Source organism: Cotesia typhae, unplaced genomic scaffold, assembly GCF_013202065.1.
Source record: "Cotesia typhae breed Kobodo isofemale line unplaced genomic scaffold, CoteBio_Ctyphae contig_81, whole genome shotgun sequence".
In the NCBI taxonomy this organism is placed as follows: Eukaryota; Metazoa; Arthropoda; class Insecta; order Hymenoptera; family Braconidae; genus Cotesia; species Cotesia typhae.
In genome coordinates this window covers 390,266-410,974 of record NW_027423768.1, presented here as the reverse complement: position 1 = coordinate 410,974, position 20,709 = coordinate 390,266, and the positions used below count along the sequence as shown (strand labels likewise).

General features: G+C 29.5%; 4 protein-coding genes across 4 annotated transcripts; 2 read left to right on the top strand and 2 right to left on the bottom strand.

The window, feature by feature from the left end:
* Nucleotides 1-8,896: 8,896 nt before the first annotated feature.
* Nucleotides 8,897-10,850, bottom strand: LOC141533032 (uncharacterized). The gene has a single exon (XM_074251688.1). The coding sequence runs from the start codon at nt 10,824-10,826 to the stop codon at nt 8,928-8,930; it is 1,899 nt and encodes a 632-aa protein (XP_074107789.1). The 5' UTR covers nt 10,827-10,850; the 3' UTR covers nt 8,897-8,927.
* Nucleotides 10,851-11,579: 729 nt separating this feature from the next.
* Nucleotides 11,580-19,166, bottom strand: LOC141533033 (uncharacterized). Its single transcript, XM_074251689.1, has 8 exons — nt 18,011-19,166; nt 17,781-17,933; nt 17,476-17,657; nt 17,121-17,360; nt 12,345-12,668; nt 12,140-12,266; nt 11,930-12,057; nt 11,580-11,850 (listed from the first exon to the last, which is right to left on the bottom strand). The coding sequence occupies exons 1-8, from the start codon at nt 18,153-18,155 to the stop codon at nt 11,581-11,583; spliced, it is 1,569 nt and encodes a 522-aa protein (XP_074107790.1). The 5' UTR covers nt 18,156-19,166; the 3' UTR covers nt 11,580.
* Nucleotides 13,911-14,858, top strand: LOC141533009 (uncharacterized). Its single transcript, XM_074251658.1, has 2 exons — nt 13,911-14,209; nt 14,374-14,858. The coding sequence occupies exons 1-2, from the start codon at nt 14,026-14,028 to the stop codon at nt 14,856-14,858; spliced, it is 669 nt and encodes a 222-aa protein (XP_074107759.1). The 5' UTR covers nt 13,911-14,025.
* Nucleotides 14,855-15,570, top strand: LOC141533008 (uncharacterized). Its single transcript, XM_074251657.1, has 3 exons — nt 14,855-14,969; nt 15,157-15,439; nt 15,510-15,570. The coding sequence occupies exons 1-2, from the start codon at nt 14,855-14,857 to the stop codon at nt 15,420-15,422; spliced, it is 381 nt and encodes a 126-aa protein (XP_074107758.1). The 3' UTR covers nt 15,423-15,439; nt 15,510-15,570.
* Nucleotides 19,167-20,709: the final 1,543 nt, after the last annotated feature.

Here is a 20,709-nt window from a genome sequence, read left to right as displayed (position 1 = left end):
CCTTGTGCACTGGGGTGGTAATATTTTTATTTATTTTTTTATTTGTATATTCAGGTTCGTTTTCTTCCGAATATATCAATTTTTCTATGTTTTTCGAATTATTATTTTTATTTTTGTTTATTTGTAAGTTCTCGGGTTCGTTTTCTTCCGAATTTATTATTTTTGATTTTTTTGTTAGTACTGGTTCGGAGCCAGATGGGTCAGACGTTCTGAGTCTTGCGATTCCTGGTTTCCCTGTGGGACGCCATTTAAATTTTATTGGGTATGCTTCCCGTTTATTTTCTACTGGATTTCTAGATAAAGCATCGGCTTTTGTGTTTATTTTTCCTGCCTTGTATTGTACTGTATAGTCGAATTCTTTTAGACGTTCTCTCCATCTCATTACGCGTGAGGTCGGGTCGTTCATTGAATTTACCCATATTAATGGTCTATGATCCGTAATGAGTGTGAATTCTCTACCGTAAAGATAAGGTCTAAAGGTTTTCATCCCGAATAATGCTGCAACCATTTCTTTTTCTGTAGTTGAGTAATTTTTCTCATGTTTATTTAGGACGCGAGAGGCTGCTGCTATTATTTTATCTTCACCTATTTTACCCTGGGAAAGAATTGCTCCTACTGCGTAGTTTGATGCATCGGTCGTTAAAATAAAAGGTTTTGAAAAATCCGGATACTGTAATATTGGAGCCGTGCATAGTTTATCACGTAAATTTTCAAAGATTACTTGATGTTCTTGTGTCCAGACAAATTTCGCGTTTTTACTTGTTAGGTCTGATAATGGTTTCGCTATTTTTGCAAAATCTTTTATGAAACGTCGATAGTAACCCGCAAGTCCGAGAAATTCTCTTACTTGAGTGGTATTTGTAGGAGTTTTGTAATCTTTGATTGCTCTTATCTTTTCTGGGTCTGGTTTCACTCCATCGGCAGAAATAAGATGTCCTAGATATAACACTTCTTTTCTTAAAAATTCGCATTTATCGGGCTGGAAACTTAGATTCGCTTTACGTAAACGTTCGGCTAACTTTTCGAATTTAGTTCTATGTTCTTCGAGCGAACGCGCATAGATTACTATATCGTCCAGGTAGACGAATAGATCTACACCTTGTAAACCTCTAAGTACTAAATCCATTAGTCTTTGAAAGGTAGCAGGTGCATTTTTGAGTCCGAAAGGCATCCTATTGAATTGATAGTGTCCTCGCGGGGTCGTAAATGCCGTTTTATGCTTGTCCCTATTGTTAACTTTTATTTGATAAAAACCCGATTTCAGGTCAAAAGTAGAAAAGTACATAGCTCCTCCTAGTTGGTCGAGTATATTGTTTATCGTTATATTGTATATCGTTATATTGTATATATATTGTATATCGTTTATGAGCGGTAATGGGTATGCATCCCCAATCGTCTTATCATTTACTTTTCGATAATCTATAACTAGACGATATTTTACGTTTCCTTTTGAATCCTTTTTCTTTGGAACTATGAAAAGAGGTGAATTATATGGTAAAGTTGATGGTTCTATAATATCCATTGAAAGAAGTTCTGTTATTTGTCTTTCGATTTCATCTTTATGCGCGGGTGGGTGTCTATATTGTCTAGTATTTACTGGGATGTCATCTTTCGTGGGTATTATGTGATCAGCCACTGTGGTTGCCTGCAAATTTTCTGCCGTAATGTTGAAGAGGTCGGCGTATTTTTCAACAATTGAAACTATTTCTTCGCGCTCTTCGTCATTCAGATGTTCTAAACGCAAGAGACTAATAACTTTATCAACGCGATTTTCCCTGGCCATGGTGCTATCGCTTTGTTGAACCGTTTCATCTTGCGATAAGTAAGTGCTATCTTCTTCGCTTGTTCCAAATGGGTACAAGGAGATTGTTGGCACCTTTACTTTGACATCTTCACTAAGAGTATTTATTGCATACAAATAAGCTATCCCATTTCTATTACTCACTGATTCTTCTCCGGCAAATATACCGTTTCCCATATCTAGACGAGGCACGTACCCCTCTTTGAGATTACTATCTATCCGAACGAACATTGCTGTTTTAGTACGAGCTTTTAAAACAAAATATTCTCCTTCTGTCAATGAAATTTCTAAATTATTTAACTTCGTAAACGTAATCGTATTTTCTACTAGGTTTATTATTCCGCCGTTTTCGCGTAAGAATTCCATTCCTAATATACCTGAATAATCTAGGGGGAAGTCGTCGGGATTACGTGAAGGTCTGTTTCTGTATTAAAAATTTGTATTTTTATTTTACCTAGAATAATTGCTTCTGATACTCCGTTTAAATTATAGCAATATGATTCATCAATTAGATCTTTATGTTTGACTTCCCCGTATTTTATTAGGTTTAAATTACATCCCGTGTCTAATAGAATTTTCCCGTAATAATCGTAGGTGACATTGCGCCTACAAAGTATGTTTTTGTGGGTATTCTGGTATTTAATTTTGGGTTTGGCTCTGTTGCGTTGAGGTGTTTCCCCTTGAAGAGCCTGGAAGGGCTCTTTTGTCCGTTTCCCTGAACTGTTTGTGCGACATTTAAACCTGCTTGTCTACCATAATCGTAAATTTTCTTTTTACAAATTTTTTCTACGTGTCCTATCTTTCTGCAGTACGCACATTGTATTGGGGTCCGTTATTATTATTATTCGTATTACCACTGATCGGATTATTATTATTCCTAGTGTAAATATTGTTTGTACTATTGGTGTAATTGTTATTATAACGATTGTAGTTTTTATTGTTATTATTATTATTATTATTATTGTAATTGTTACTTGTCATATTACGATTATTTCTGTTATTGCTATCATAGTTTCCGTAATTTCTAAACTTTAAAAATCTGCAATCCTCTGTATTATGATTGTTTCTTTTGCAATTTGAACAATATTTGTTTGTATTAATAATGTTATCTTTAAGTTGAATTTTGTCGTCGTTTTTGTGTGTCACGTCTGTATTAGGAGTACTTTGAATAGCATGGCAATTTGTGTCATTAAAGGTTTGAAACATAGAGTTAATATTGCTCATCGATTATAATTTTCTTTCTGCTTCACGAGCAGCGGTAGCGGCTGACTGACGGTCGTTATATTCTACCTGTCCTAAATATAATGCTATTTGCGGGTATAGTCCTGATAAAAATGTTTAAATTGCTGTCTCTGTCGCTATTATCGTTTTCTCATTCGAGTTTTTACATTTTGAATTTTCAATTTCTAGGATTGTTTTTCTTAAATGTTCATCTATTCTACTATGAAAATCTATAACTCTCTCGTCTTTTCTTTGTTTAAAATGTGTTAGTTCGTTTAGTAAAACTGAGATAGGTTTACTCTGTCCGTAATTTAGTGTTAATGTTGAAATTAAGTCGTCTATTGTTTTTATATTAGCGTTTAATAGTCTAACTATCGGTCCGTTTTTACATTTTGATATTAATAATCGTACTAGTACTTTTTCTTCTACGTCTGTTATAAAGTTCTTTGCTTCTTTACATATTTCTGTAAATGATTGTACTGGGATTGTGTGTCCGTCAAATTCAGGAATAGTTTTTATGAAAAGATCGAATTTATTATATTTTATACCGTTATTATTGTTACTATTATGTGTTGATGTACTTTGTCGTGCATTTAATTCAGCTTTAAACTGATTAAGTCTGTCTAATATTACATTGTCGCAACGTTTTTCGAAGTCGCTTTTCATTCTCTCTCTTTCATCTAACAATTCTTCTATAGCTTTTTCTAAAGCTGCTATTTTTCCTTTACTTTCTAATATAGTGGTTTCCATTTCGTTATCGTTATCTAAAGTCATTTTGATTTATTTAAAACAAGTCAAAAAAGGAAAAGAAAAAATATTTTGTTTTTTTTTTGTTTTTTTAAATATTCCGTCAATTTTTTTTTGAAAAGAGAAAAAAAATGTATACTGCGTGGGCAGACAAGGGGAAAAATTGTAATTTTTGATGAGAAACAAATAAATTCGAATTAATAAATGACTTACTACTTCGTTGTATATTCTTATGTTGTTAATTATATTTAAATGCTTGGGTTGTCCTTTTTCGGATTCGTGAGCTGCCTCTCAGGTGATGTTGGATTTGGGCTGCTTGGCTCTATCGTTGTTGTCCTAGGTCGTCACTGCTTGGCTGTAGTTGCTTCTGCTTGAAGTTTTTAACTAGATTCTTGGTGATGATTCACTTGTTTTACAATTTAATGGTTTTTATTTTTCTCTTTGCTTATTGTTTGTTGAATAGTCTTTTATTTTATTCGTTGTTATTATTAATTTTATTTAATTTGTAATTTGTTTTGATATACTTTATTTATAATTAAGCAAAAGAAAATTATAGATTATATAAATTTTTCAAAAACTTCTCACTGATTTTTGATTTTTAACTTTTCACTAACTGTATCACTTTATATATTTCTTCTCGTTGATTTTTTTTTTTTGAAGATTTGTATTTTTTTTTTTTGATTGTTCCCGGAAAAGAAATTTTCGATTTTTGAGTTGATGGTGAATTAATACTTTCGGAGATGAAGATCGATGTTGAATTTTATACACAAAAAAAATTTTGCGCCAGTCCTCTTCGGAGTGTGTTCGAATCCGTCGCTGCCACCAATTTATTATATTAATTAGTTGTTACGTCCTCGTAACCGCGCGGTTTGAGAAGAACCGGCCCTAAATAATATAAAGGGGTCTGGAGAATTAGGATGAGACGACCTCCAGTGTCGTCAGTAGGTGGACTCGAGTTTCCTCCGAAATAAACTGATTTAATTTGAAATTAATAGTCTCCGATTTATTTAATTAGTAATGCGATACAATTTAATTATCAGGAGGGAAACCGTCGTACAGTGTAATGTTTATCGGTTTCTAGAGCAGTACTTAGTAGCTTAATGATATTATGAAAAAGGCCTCGAGTTCCCGATGCAACTCGCTTTTATAGACTCCCCAAGGGACGCGCCCTTGTAGGAGTAGGGTTGCTTATCAGGTTCTCGAAAATATAGAATGCTCTAGACTTTGGAGTTCACGCTTCCTGCGTCATCAGGGTGAGCTGGCTCATCGGCTGATGCCACTCCAGAGTCTAGTCCACGTAATTGTTTGTTGTTGACTTAGGACATTCTTTTCGTGAAACTTTCTGATGTTGCCGCGTACTGTACTCTAGTTTCCCTTTACATTTTATTATACATTTGTGTTATCGTTAAGCGTTCCTTGTTGGAATGTTAATGGTAACTTAAAAACAACTTATTTGTTCTACTGCGTGTTGAATCATTGTTAGATAATTCTTAAGTGTTCTAGTATCTACTAGTTATTCTTTACTTATTGTTATGGTCCCTACTTATAGTTCTATAATTATAATCTATTATCTATATCTAATTATATGTTTTAGTCTAGTTTGTAATATTTGAGATGAGCGATAGTGACATCTGCGAATGAAGGTGAGGACGTAACAAAGTTATTGAAACATCGCTTTAAAACATAGATATTTAGGATAATTATTTAGTCATAATTGACTAAATTAAATATAACTATGAAACGAGGTCCTTATAATTCACATTTTGCTTATGGTGGTGACAGTGTTATGCCTAAATCTACATTTTATGACAAATTAGCAAAATGTCGACGTGCTGTAAATACTCTAAGTACATTTATTTACTTTTATACAATAAGAATTTAAAAATATAAATATATTTATTTTTTTATACTTCTTTGATAAAAATTACACAAAATATCAATGTAGGATTCATGAGCTTGTAGTCTTTTTTTTTTAATATTTTTATTGCCACTTATTGAAAGAAACATCTTTACAATATAATAATTTTGTGAAATTTGAAGCGACTATCTGACAATGTGTAGGTTAAGTACTTCCCCGTTAATTATTTTTAACAAAAATTTCTACTAAAGACTCACAAATATAAATTTTTTCATGGGAGGTATCGTGTATTATATAATAAATGACGATATCTCTTATACTTACAAATTTATTTTTTTTTTTGACACTAACAACCGGTTCATAAGTTTATAATTTATTATTATATTTTATATTTTTTATTATTATTATATTATTATATTTAATTTATTTATTATAATTTATTAATTAATTACTTATCAGTTCACCTGAAGTAAGAGAAAAAATTTATAAATATTTCCTCAATGTAAAATGTATATGCACCATTCAAATCTAATATTTTCTTGTGTTTTCAAAAAACTATTAATGATTTAAAATTTCTTGTCTTAATAGAGGTTTAGTTACATCACTTAATATCCAAAATTATTACATTATTATGGCCACAGGTGAAATAAAATTGTACATAGCTTAAAAAATCATTTACGTAAGCGTACGTCTAATTTTGCATCAAATCGTCAAATCATTGTTATTAAGATAGCTTTTGAAAAAAAATTTAAAGAAAATCAATCCCGCAAAAAATATGTCGCAATCTTTTAAATGTATATTTATTTACGTAGATGGATTTTCGTTAAAGTTTTGTTGAACTAAATTGAAAATTAATTTAAATGTCATAAATACTTCTTCCATTATTTCTAAGTTTTTGTTGTTCAATTTTGATTGATACTCTTGACTTAAGCTAACAGGCTTACGTTGAGAGGTGAGTCATTTTTTTACCCAATTGCACACGTGTTATATTAAATTAAATAAATACGGTAGTTCCATATAGTTTTGATTACTCATGATAACGTGTTAGTTGTGAGGGTGTATAATTACAAAGTAAAGCAAACTATTTACAATAATAATAGAACAAAGTAAAACATTAAATGTTTATTAAATAATATGCTAATTCCATGTGCGACTCAATATGATTAAAATAACTCAATCGATTGAAGTTGTCATTTAAAAGTTGTGCCGATGATTATGATTGTCATTAATAACCACCATATTATAAGCTATAATTAAGTAAAGTTGTCCTTGGATCAAAACTTTTGTCAATCGTTAAAATTATATATTTTTTGATTTTTTTTTTTAATTTTGAAATTTTATAATTACGATTACCTTATGAAATTGTATTCTTATAAATTGCTTTATAGGTTACACATCTTGATTGTGGTGTACTTCTTCCTGACGATAATGAAAATATGAATGCAGTGAACCAATTGGATACTACAGAAATGTCCAGCAATAGTAATTTATTATTATAGTAGTGTTTTAGTAATTAATTATTATATAGTAATTTATTAGATAGAAGCTATTGATGATATTATTTTACCAACTTGTCAGGACAGTTCAATTCAAATATCTACAGAATCGGTTTCGTGGATTCAAGAAGAATATGATGAAGAGATTGTAGATAGAGAAATCTGGTTTGAGGTATGCTATTAACATGTATTTTAAAGGATTATGAATGACGTTTCATATGCGATAATATTTTTAATCGAAAGAAAATTGTCATGAAAAAGTATAAGCTTGCGAAAAAAATTAAACTCGGAAATTAAAATGATTGCCAACTACAAATATAAAATGAAGAGTAGATTTTTATGACAGAATTTTTTTCACGCTTTTAATACTCTCAGATACTACTTCTGGTAGTATGAAAGTATACTATGATAAATTTTTCTTAGAACCGTCTTAATAATAATGTTGTAGTCTGAAAACCAGAGAAAAATTTTTTTAATTTGTTAATGATATTCTCATCCATGATTATAAATAACTAGAAATGTTCATTGGCGCGCCCTTTAAATTAGTATTAAACGTCAATTTTCATATTTTTTTGAAATTAATTCCACAATTTCACACGCTTTTATTGGTTTCGCCCGTATGTTTGTATGTTTTTATATTTGCAACCGACTTCTTTACAGTTGATTTTGACCCACTTTAAACGTCAGATTTCATGTAAATTTCGTAGAATTGTCGAGGACTGATGACAATACATTAATTTGATAAGATTATTCCATTATTCGATTTCCGGAAAACGAGATTTGTTAGTTCATATAACTTTCATGTATGAACGATAAGGATTTGATGTTAATTATAATAATAATTATGACTATAATAATAATAAATAATGATAATACGGGCATTTAACGAGATGAATTTTTCTTAATACTCGAAAACAAATGTAGCATCAGTAAATTTTTCGGATAAGAAAGTGTTGTTAATGGTGGTCACAATCATGGCATTACTCGTTTTCCGGGTTTAACATGGCTAAAATGTGTTGAATTCGTTAGATATCAAGCGTTTTTTTCCACGTACGATTACTGCGAATGTTTTCATAAATTAATAATGCAAATTTCATAATGAAAATGTTATGTCACATTAACAATTCTTAGTTCCAGGATTAAAGTAAATCGAAGTGTAGGATAAAATATACATTTCATGAAAATTTTCTATGAGTAAAGTTCTGTAAATACATAATTTTTTACCAAATCATTAGACCTATCATTGTTCAAGTAAATTTTCAATGAATCCCAAGATTTTACTCTAGACATAGCAACGTACAATTGTCCATGGTTGAAGACGTCTTTTTGAAGGTCTATCCCTATTTTGTTGAACGTTTGACCTTGAGCATTATTTATACACAGTAAAAAATTTTGCGTCATTTTTAACACAAATCTTGTGTAAAAAAAAATTTAACACAAATTTTTGTGTTATTTTAACATAAACGTTTTATGTTAAATCAATAACATACTATTGTGTTAAATTTTACACAAATTAATGTTAAAATATTCTACAGAGGAACCTAAAATTTTTGACGCACCTAAATGTTAAATGTTTACATATTAAAATGTTAAAAAGTTATTTTCCCAAATTGAAGCAGCCAAATGCATAACCTCAATAGTTATAGTTATAGTTAAAAACAATTAAAGTTTTAAAATATGGACTATTTTTATATCAAACAGGAGACTAGTTGATAATTCATAAAAATATATACAAAAGTAAATTTTTTTTTTTTCAATAGTTTGACAGTTTTATTTTTATTATTACAAACAGTAATTAGAATAGTTATAAAAAATATTCCGTTGGGATAACAAATTGTTTATCACTAGTTTCATATAATTGCCAGTTTTTAGTGTAAGGCAAGTCGGATATTTTTTGTATAAAAGTATTTGAATTATTAACAATTAAATATCTTAGACATGATGTTGATATGCCTATTGTTTTCCATGATTCACAAATCATAAACAATTCATCATAGATAGAAAAAAAAAGTACAGATCTACTGAAAACGGGTAAATTATTTGAAAAGGCAGTACAGATAAATTTATTTGTCAAGAGTTCTGAACCCATGAATTTAATACGTTTCCCAACAGTAATTTTTATTTCTTCAGATAGTGAAAAATGATCTAAAATGATTAGTTTGTATTGTAATTTACTAATACTTATTTTTCGAGTTTCTATAAGATGCGATTTACAATCAAGTGATTTAATATCATTATTCCAAAAACATGACTTGGATTTCTGATTACGCTCAGCTAATGTAAATCCAATGTCTATAAAATTTTTCAATTTCTCAGCATAACTTTTGAGAAAACCGTTCTTACTTTCGTATCGCATAGTCCACTGATTTTTAGGAGGACCCATTTTTCTAATAATCATTGGATAGTGAGTCACAATATGATCTTTAGGTGTTAGATTTACTGCGTAATTATTAATTAAAATATTGTGATGCATTGTCGTACTTGTTTCTAAATCTTGCAACATTTCTAAGGTAATTTTAGGCGCTAAGGCAATTTTCAGCATTTTTATTAGTAACAATATCATGTACCATTTAACATAATCATTTTGTTTTATTTTCAAAATCGTATCTTTTATAATTAATGGTAGAAAAGTAATCAAGCAAAGAGTTTGTGCGGCATGTTGTCCAATACTATTTGACGTTTTGCTAATTTTAATACCACTCGGAATATTCGGTATATTATTCAAACCATAGTCAAAAGCTTGTATTCGCTCATTCAATTCTTCTAGAGAAATTAAACGTGTTTCAATTAGAAAAGTAAAAAATAATTGCAAATCTCGTTGGCAAATTCCCTCCAAGAAATCGTGCATCACATCAATACTATAGTTTTCAGAAATTCTAAAATGGTTAAGTTCACAAAGAGGAGTAAATTTTTTTATCTCAAAAAAATTCAAAGTTTCACTGTTGGCACAGTTCAGTCTTTTAGATAAATAAATAAAGCTCTCAGATGTACGTAAAATTTTATCATTAGCCTCACACGTCTTCTGAGCATCAGTTTTTAAAATTGTACAGATTCGGCAATAATAATTCGAAGAAAACGATTCATTCATACCAAGTAATGTAGCGCAACCTAAATTATCACAGGATAATGATACTAATGTACCTTTCACAATCGAATTCAAAGAATCTACATAAATTCCCTTTGATTCTAGAATTTTTATATCTTTAACAATTACATCTAATACAGGACTGATACCGAATTGTTTTATGTCGTAATTGTAACATAAAGCTAGTAAATGTATGTGATTTAAATTAGAATTTAAATGAGAAGGCAAATTTAAAAGAGTAAAATAAAATGCACCGATTTTGTGAATGCCAGTTTTGGTTCCTAATGGATTACAAACTTCAAACTCATCAAAGTATAATTGCAATTGAATAACATGCTTATTTTGTTTAAAAAATTCATTTTTTTGATAAACTTCTCCATCTATAAAATGTGTATATTCTGTACTATTGGGTTCTCGAGGATTAACAAAGTAATTACTAATAGATTCAGAGTTGAAAATAAATGTAAGGGTTTCTAATAATGGTACGTAAGTAAAAGTACTGGTCACAGAAAGTTGTTTGTAAGATTGTTGAATTTTGTCATATTTTTTGTCTATACGAATACCATGTGCTTTTTTAACAGGTTGGACCATCAATTGCTGAAAGGCTTTATTCCGCATATACTTTGTCAATTTATTATTAAATGGTAATCGAAATTGATTTATGAGATTAAGTCTGTCATTAAAGTCATTGCATTTTATTAGGTTGTCAATTTTGTATGTATTTATCAATATTATTTTGCATTTCGTTATCGTTTAAACTATTACTGTTAGTTTGTTGATTAGCATCATTAGTCACTTGATAATTTAAGTCTTTTGGAGTATTGAAGCTATTAATATAACTATGAGATAATTTTTCTTGGGTACAATTTTCAGTAAATAGAACCGCTGTATTTTTTTTCATGCACATTTCGAGGTGTGTTTTAAAACTATCATAAGTCAAATAAGTATTGGAGCAACCAGCACAACAAGTTAAAACCAAATTTGGTTTTTCAACTAACAAATGGTTGATTTGTAAGTGTTTACACAAAAGATCAATACTATTCATTTTCATGAAACATAAATTGCACTTTAAAGACATTTTAAAAGAACTTGAGTTTTAAGAAATTTTTAATATTATGAATGCAACTTAAAATCAACTAAGTTTTTATTAATTAAAACAATCATAGAGTTCAGTACAACTAAATCAGTCTTTGAAAACTGCGTAATCTTAATATTATATTATGTTTTACTATAATGGACTAGTTAACGTCGTTATAAATTTTTTCCTCTAAACGTAGGTAACTCTTATATAAATAAAAATAAAATCTTCAATTCCAAGTTAAGCTTCAAGTTTCAATTTAGCTGCTTCCAATTTGCTGATAAAATCAATAATTTAATTGGTACATTGGCTGGATATACCATAAAAATTATGCTGCATAAAAATCCAAAAGTTTTTCAAGTCGACGTCAAACTTTACATTGAAAACATAGTGCGCCTTGAATAGTGCATCAATTGCTTCTACAATACTCTTTACTTTTAGAGAAATACAATGATTGTCAATACTGATATGATATTGACTAATGGCACTTTTATTCAGTCCTACAGCAAGCAATTTAGGCTGAGGAGATTTTGTACTATCTTTTAATTGTAGTGGAGTTCCAAACTAAAAAATAAAATATTAATTTTAACGTAATTTAATTTTTGTAAAATGTATATCATTTTTATCGGTCACAAATATTTACCGGTCTAAGCACAATCAGCTTGTCGACTATTAACTTAGTTTTCACTCGAATAGCATTTTTTTTCCCCTTTGCGGTTGGTGGTACGAGCTGAGTCAAAGAGATTAGCGAATTTGTCACTTGATCCCAATCTACAAAGTACGTTTCATTATTAATTGTAAATCAAAATAATTTATAATTGTTAATATTAAAACTCATCAATGGTATAAACACCTAACATTGATTTGTCTCGTTTTTCAACTTCATATACATCTAAAGCGGCGAGTATGTATTTAGGAAAAGTTTTTATAAAAATGTCAGAAGCTATCTCAGGAAAGAGGAGTTTAAATTCAACGTCAATCTATCAACATAAGTAAATTATTAATATTGTAATAATTTATAAACTACATACATAGAGTTAACATGTATATTTACTTACTAATTCAGGGACATCTAAAAACCTAGGATATACTGTGAAAAAGTTCTCATTCATGTGCAAGAATCGCCTGATGTCATGTATTAGCTGAATTTTCAAAATAATATCATCTTTCTGGTCAGGAACAGCACTTTTCATAAACTCTATGGCATCTTTAACGTCTACTGTCTCATTTACTGCCTGCGTTTCAGTAACTTCACGAAGGACAGCATCAGATGACTTATCTTTTATACTTTTAACACAATTGGAGCCTGGTTTTTTTCTAGAACTGTTCGATAATCCCGTTGCTATATAACCCGAAGAAGATGTAGAATCGTAAAAATGTTCCTGTTGACAGAATTATGATGGCATGAAAGAAAAAAAAAAACATTCCCGTTTAAAGGAAAGCTGTTATGACTAACATGGATGTACTTTAGGGTGATTAAAAAAAAAAGAATATTTTTTTTTTCGTTTGGTACTCTGAAAAATAGGTTCCTAGACACCTCTAAGAAAGCCTCTCCAAGCATGAGTTCTTAATTGTAACGGGAAGGTCCTCCTTCTTACAGTTTTCTATTTTTTCTTATTATCAGATAGAAAAATTTATATCTCGCTTCCAACTACTTGAAAAAATATCTTGTTCCTCAGATTTTGTAGGAAATTGAATGCTCTACAAAAAGGTCTCTTACGATTTTTTTCGTAAACCCAACCGTTTAAAAGATATTAACGGTTAAAGTTTGATTATTTTTGGGAAAATTTTTTATTTCTTATGAATTTTATAACTCAATGAAAAAAATCATTATGAATGATGAAACTCATAGTTTTGTAGGAAATTTACTGCTCTATAAAAATGGTCTCTTATGATTTTTCGATCAAGTTGAGCGTTTACGAGATATTCATCGTCAAACATCAATGCATATCAATTTTTCTAGTTTTTGATCAATAATTCGAAAAATTTCAATTTATTCTGTGAGTTTCAAGGAAATTTAGACAAATTTGAGTTTTTATTATAAAAGCAACTCCTATAGATGTTTTCTGTTCAAAAATTCATTTGAAAGTTTTTATTCTAATAATATTTTTTTAATTTTATCTTTAATAATTTAAAATCTTAATCGCGTTGTCATTTATTATTATGAAATTTGTTCAGTGCGTATTTTTAAATTGTTTTTCACAAAATATACATAAAATTTTCGTTCGAGGGGATTTTTGTTTTGAATTCCATTTCTTCTTCTGTTTGTCTTCTGAAACTAACGCCATCTATGTTTTTTACTCTCAACTATCTTCAGTATCTACCCATTTCATACCGTATTTTCAGTGTTCCTAAAACTGATCATCTTGAATACGTAATAAAATAATTCATTTTAAATAAGTCTTATAATCATCACATAAATTTATTTATCATCAATTAACCTACAATGAATAAAGAAATACGTTTTATCGGAATACCTCTACAAAGAATTTCGGAACGTAAGTTACCAAAAGTGAAAGAGGTTATGCGTGTGTTTTTCTACCAACTTAAAATTTTAAAGTATTCAATCAAACAAAGTGCTAAAAATTCAGTTGACCAAGTTATTGAACTGTGGAGAAAAATCAGATTCCAACTAGTGGAGCTCCTAATGCAGTCAAAAAATTTCTTCGCTATCACAGTCAATAGTTAAAATTACAAAAAAATTTCGATAAAAAGAATTCAGCGCAAAACCAAAAGGAAATGAAATTTCAGACTGATCTTGAACAATTATTCGACATTGTGAGCGAAAAATCCTTAAAAGTGCTTGATGATAATATTAGAAAGTTGTATTTGGATCAAAAATTCGGTACCCATAAAGAGATTCTTTCTAATAATGTACCTGTATCAAACTTAACCACAACTATGATGGGAATAGATGAGAGTAGTAAGTATCTGAGATATTTAATTATTATAAAGTCAGGTAGTAGTGTAACTTTTCATAGATGACTAGATGACATTTGACTAGACAATTTTTGGAGTCCTTTCTTAATTATTTGTCATCAAAATGAATAAATTCTATACATTTTCTTCGTTTAATTTATAAAACAGATCTTATTCCAGACTTAGATCAACCGTCTACCAGTCATGCGATTGTTCCAAGTGAAAAATCAGAGTCGTTCTCTACGTATACATTAAGTGGAGTTACAAATTTTGGATCTGATTCAGAGTATGAACCTCCAATTCCGACAAAACGAGCAAAACTTGATGTCTTAACTCCTGAAGTCATTTTTGGACTCGACCGAGCTAATGTCAGCAGTAGAAATGCGATGTTTATTATTGCTCCGGTTTTACTAGCAGTAGGTATTAAAATTGAAGATACAACGCTCAGTTATAGTTCAATTCAACGAGCTCGTATGCTTCAAAGAGAAGACATTGCTAAAGGACTTAATGACAACTTTAAGACACACGATAAATACGTTGTGCATTGGGACGGAAAAATGCTGAATGACCTTGTTGGATCAAAATCTGTGGAATGGCTACCAGTTATTTTAACTGCATTTGGTACCGAACAATTACTTGGGGTTCCAAAATGAATTCTGGGACGGCAGACAATCAAACATCAGCCATTTTATCGACATTGAGTGAATGGGGTATTACTAATTATGTTAAGGCGATGTGTTTTGACACGACGGCAGTTAATACAGGTAACTTATCAATGATAATTTAATCTAAAAAATATTTAATTATTAACGTTCTAGTTTAATTTTTATTGCTTACTGAATTTCACTTTTGAAATTATTGAGAATTATTTACTCATTTGGATTTTAAATATAATCTACAATTTGTTGAAAATATTAAATTTAACGATAGTTATCTATTTTCTTTATACAGGAATTTATAACGGTACATGTAAGGCAATTGAAAAGACTTTGGGAAGAGAGTTAATGTGGTTACCATGTCGTCACCACATTTTTGAGATCATATTGAGAAGTGCATTTGAAGTATATTGGCCTGTGTCATCTGGGCCAAACGTACCAATGTTCGGAAGATTTAAAAAATCATGGGATGAAATAAATAAAACTAATTATAAATCTGGAATTGAAGATACTGTTGTTGCTGATATCATTTTGGATAAAAAAATGAAATATCTAGTTTAATTGCACAATCCTTACAGGTATGATTTAACTGCGATTTTAAGAAAAAAATTTTCTTGTTTCTGACAAATTTTTAATTGTTTTTGGTAGTTACTACAACCCCGAGATGACTATAAAGAATTGTTGGAATTGTCGTTGATTTTCCTTGGAGAAATGCCTCAAGAAGAAATTTTTTCAAACGTCCTGGTGCAATTCATCATGCTAGGTGGTTGGCGAAGGCAATTTACAGTTTAAAAATGTTTCTATTCAGAAATGAATTTAAACTTTCTAATAAAGAATTGGACGGTCTTCGGCAAATTTGTATATTTATAGTTACACTGTATTTAAAAGCTTGGTTTTCATCAACTTCTGCAACAACTGCTGCTAATCATGACTTGCAGTTTTTGAAAAATTTATTCGAGTACAAATATATCAATTCATTGATTTCTTCAGCAACTTGTGAAAAAATGATTTTGCATTTATGGTATTTAAGTGATGAACTTGCCATTTTATCATTATTTGACGATACCGTTTCATTGGAAGTAAAAAAATATTGTTGGAGCTGTTAATACTCGTAACGGCACAGATTCTAAAGCTAAAAATTTATAATTGATAAAAACGATTTGAATTCATTAACGCAAAAAGTCTGAGTGACTTTGTTTCTAAAAGTCTTTAAATCTCTTTAAAATCTTTGATTTACCATATGACTTCCTTGATAAAGATATTGAATCGTGGCCTACTAATGACAGTTACATTGAAAATAAAGAATACTTTAACCAATTGAAAGTTGTTAATGATTCAGCAGAACGAGCTGTTGCATTAGTTAGTGAGTATAATCAATGCTTGACAAAAATGAAGAGCAATTCCAATACTTATTGCAAATTATCAAAGAACATCGAAAAAACTACCCAAACTGCAATAGAGGAAATTATTTACAGTAAAAGTGTACCGTTATGTTGAAAATATTGAAAATTATATGGCAGTTGATAATTAAATAAATAAATTCTTCGATAAAAAAGTGAAACACACTAAATTGAATTATATATTTAAAAAAATGCACTAATTTTTGTTTTAATGTAATCAAACATGTCCAAGACTAAAAAAACTAATTAAAAAATAGTTCATAACATATTTCTATTCATACAAACTCAAATTTGTCTAAATTTCCTTGAAACTCACAGAATAAATTGAAATTTTTCGAATTATTGATCAAAAACTAGAAAAATTGATATGCATTGATGTTTGACGATGAATATCTCGTAAACGCTCAACTTGATCGAAAAATCATAAGAGACCATTTTTATAGAGCAGTAAATTTCCTACAAAACTATGAGTTTCATCATTCATAATGATTTTTTTTCATTGAGTTATAAAATTCATAAGAAATAAAAAATTTTCCCAAAAATAATCAAACTTTAATCGTTAATATCTTTTAAACGGTTGGGTTTACGAAAAAATCGTAAGAGACCTTTTTTGTAGAGCATTCAATTTCCTACAAAATCTAAGGAACAAGATATTTTTTCAAGTAGTTGGAAGCGAGATATAAATTTTTCTATCTGATAATAAGAAAAACTAGAAAACTGTAAGAGGGAGGACCATCCCGTTACAATTAAGAACTCATGCTTGGAGAGGCTTTCTTAGAGGTGTCTAGGAACCTATTTTTCAGAGTACCAAACGAAAAAAAAAATATTCTTTTTTTTTGAATCACCCTAATGTACTTACATATCCTAACTTTCCGTGTGGGTTTCGAAGATTAGGAAACAACTCAATCACTGCAGCCGCACATTCTGCTTTATCGTTTGAGGACAGCGTTCTTTTGATCTTGTCCTTATAATCAAGAAGATACTTGACAATCAACCTTATGATTTTTTTATGATTAGCAGTTGATAAATACTGATTCTGATCATACTCTTTCATAAGATCATCACCATATGCAGTAGCTAAAATCAGTCTCCGGAGTTTCTAAAATAATAATAAAATATAAATGTAGGAGTTTTAAACAACAGTCAATAGATAATAATTTTATACAAGTTTCATTAGAAGACATGAAATATTTTAAAAAACTAGACCAACATACTTCTTTATCAAAATTCTTTAATGCTTGACGATCTTCAATATTTTTTTTCTTGGCAGGTGGACTATGCAATGAATCATTATCATCATCGCAAGAAATATTAGGGTCCGGGGTAGTAGTAACTTTTTCAGAAGTATAATTTTGCAGAATGTTCGGATTAGATAGATTATTATGATCAATATCACCTATTAAATGATAAATAACTAGTATTAATAAACAAAATAAAATAATTAGCTAACTAAGATATTGAATAAATATTCAATGTTTCATTAGACAATCGATAAGTTCTTATTCTTTCAAAAACTTACAAATAACAACGTCGTCGTTGAAGGTTTGAATTTTTAGTGTCACGCCTGATGGATTTCCTAAGATGTAATCCACTAAAATATAATCAAGTCTGGCATCATTGATGTCAGTAAAAAAAAAAAAAGAATTTTTTAACAATGGGAAGACTTCTTGAGCTACAAAAATAAAAAATTTTTATTATAAATAAATTTTCTATGGATAAAAAATTAAATATTTTTAATAAAAAAAAAACCTTTCATAAAAATTTGATCATGGACAATCGGTGTCGCCAATTTAACCCAAACTTTTTGATTATTTAGTTCTAAAATAACCAATCTGTCTCTTAATTGATTTGAATCAGTTGGCAAGCTGTCATTAATTGACATGGAATTATTCATCTACAAAAAAAAATTTTTTTTTCTTAATCACCATAAATTATTTTAAAGTAATTATAAACATAAAAAAATTTTTATATCTTCAATAAAATAAGTCTTCGACAAAAATATTGCGGTTTTTGAGGTTAGTTATTTTTTATTAAAAACATTGTAAACAAAAATTAAATATCACTTACGTTTATTACTTCTAATTGGTTTTTTCATTAACAGAAACACATTCAATGAAATATACACTTAAATATTTTTTTATAATAAATTTTAATTAGATATATCACAACGGAGAAATATGGCGTCGTCTATCCCGCCAAAACAAGTGGAGTCGCTAGGGAGAGCTTGGACGTCCTCACTCCACTTATTTCATGTCAGTTTTTAACACAAAGTTGTGTAAAATCAACACAAATTTATGTTAATTTTATAGTAACACATTTAAAATGTTACTTTCATGTAAAATAACACTTTTTTGTGTTGATAAAAAATAAAATCAAATGACACAATCGTATTGTGTTAAATTGACACAAAAAAGTGTTAAATATTTAACACTAAAATTTTTAACACTAGACTTTTTTGACGCAATGACGGAAAATTTTTTACTGTGTGTCCCCAATATTTGAACGGTTTATTATAGTTCGAGGACATGGGTTCAAAATTTGTATTCAATTCCGAGCGAATGTATATTATGAGGTCAAATGTATACTTTGGGGTCATATGTAAACTTTGAGGTCTGCTCCCGAAATATCAACTAATATCCAGTGTAGTCGTCGGACTTTATGCATATTACTGTAAGGTACTTTAATGAAAATTTCGGGTACTGACCTTAAAATTTGTACCCAATTTTTTTAAATGTTCCTGAAATTTATACACAGAAAAAAAGAATATCCTGGCCCAAGTAAAAAAATTTCTTCCTTCCTTTGTTCTTGGGCTAATATCAAAAAGTGATTTTGATTGAAGAAAAAGGTTTTTTGGAACTAGAAATTTATCACTTCACCTAAGTGTTTGTATTCTTGATACAAAAAATTTATACTTGGCCTAAAGAAAAAAATTCTTGAAACAAGAAATTTTTTCTTAACATAAAACAGTTAGTGTTTCGATTTAATATTTTAATCTTTTGGCCTAAGAATTAAATTCTTAGCAGAAAACAAATTTAAATATTTACAATTGTTTCTATCAGCATGATAGTTTTTTTAATGGTTATTTGTCATCGATATTATGAAAATTACTACAATCATTCTGATATTATTAATTATTAATAATTATAGCATTTATTGATACATTGATTTAAGAAATTAATCAACACGATGGTTGTTGAATTAAATTTAATTTAATTAATCAAATAAAAAATAATTTTTTTGAATCGTTGACATTCAATATTCGGAAGTCATTCGATGGCTAATAATTTTTATTTTTTCGATATAAATTCTAATATTAACCGTGCTTACGATATACTCTAATCATTCTACAAAACTTAAAAAAATTTTTTTAGAATTATTACGTGTTTTTCCCTAGTATTTAATACCTTTGACAAATCTATGTTTGTCTTCAAATCATACTTTTCGTGAATAAATATTATGGGGACACTGTCCCCGCTTACACATATCAGTAATGATGTCCTCAAATGAACCTTTATATTGACGGTGTATACTTTGAAGACAGTCCTGAAAGTATACGAAATATAAATAGAATTATGAGGACTGTCCTCGAAAAAGCCACACGTGCTCAAAGAATACTTTATATGAGCTAATATGGTCTCATCGTAACCAAGAGACAAACATATAAAATATATGAAAAATGCGTGTACGTACTCGAATGAAAGCTCTTGATAAGTATAACACTCACCTGAACTTATATCGTTTGAAATTTCAATAGTTCACAAAATACAAGGTTATTTTTAATTAATTAAGACTTTTAGAATATATAAAATCTTTCGTTAATTATTGACATTATTTGAAATTTGATCTCATCTTTGTGTTACACTCATTGAAAGCTTCAATTTGAGTACTCGCATGAATTTTTGATATATTTTTTATATATACATGTAAATAATATATACAGGGTGTCTCTGAAGTGGCGGGAGTAATTGTTGGGGTCGATAGAGAAAAAAATACTGAATCGAAAGTTCCTGAGCCAAAAATTTTTTTGGGCCATAGAATTTGAGTTATGAATTAAAAACGATAGCCAATCAGAAGCGCGCTATTCGAGAAATGAAAATGAGCGGGGAAGTAGAGGAGACGCGAGAGTGAGATGCTGCAATAGCAGCTTACTCGCTCACACAAAGCCGAGCATGAGAGGGGATTGTGACGCTATGAGCCGAGTACGTAAGTGTGAATGAGTGGATGTATGAGGTCGCAAGCGGACGGCTTAATGTATGAGTGTGTGTCCGTGTATCGCAGCATTATTGGAGGCGTTGTAACGCTGAATTAAAGCTAACCGGGTACTCTAAGACAGAGGAAAAAATTTTAATTTTTATTTTTATTCGAAAAAATTTAATAAAAAAATAAAAAGGCCCAAGATTTAACCAGACCCACAGAAACGGAGAGTAAATTTTTAATTCTCATTTATT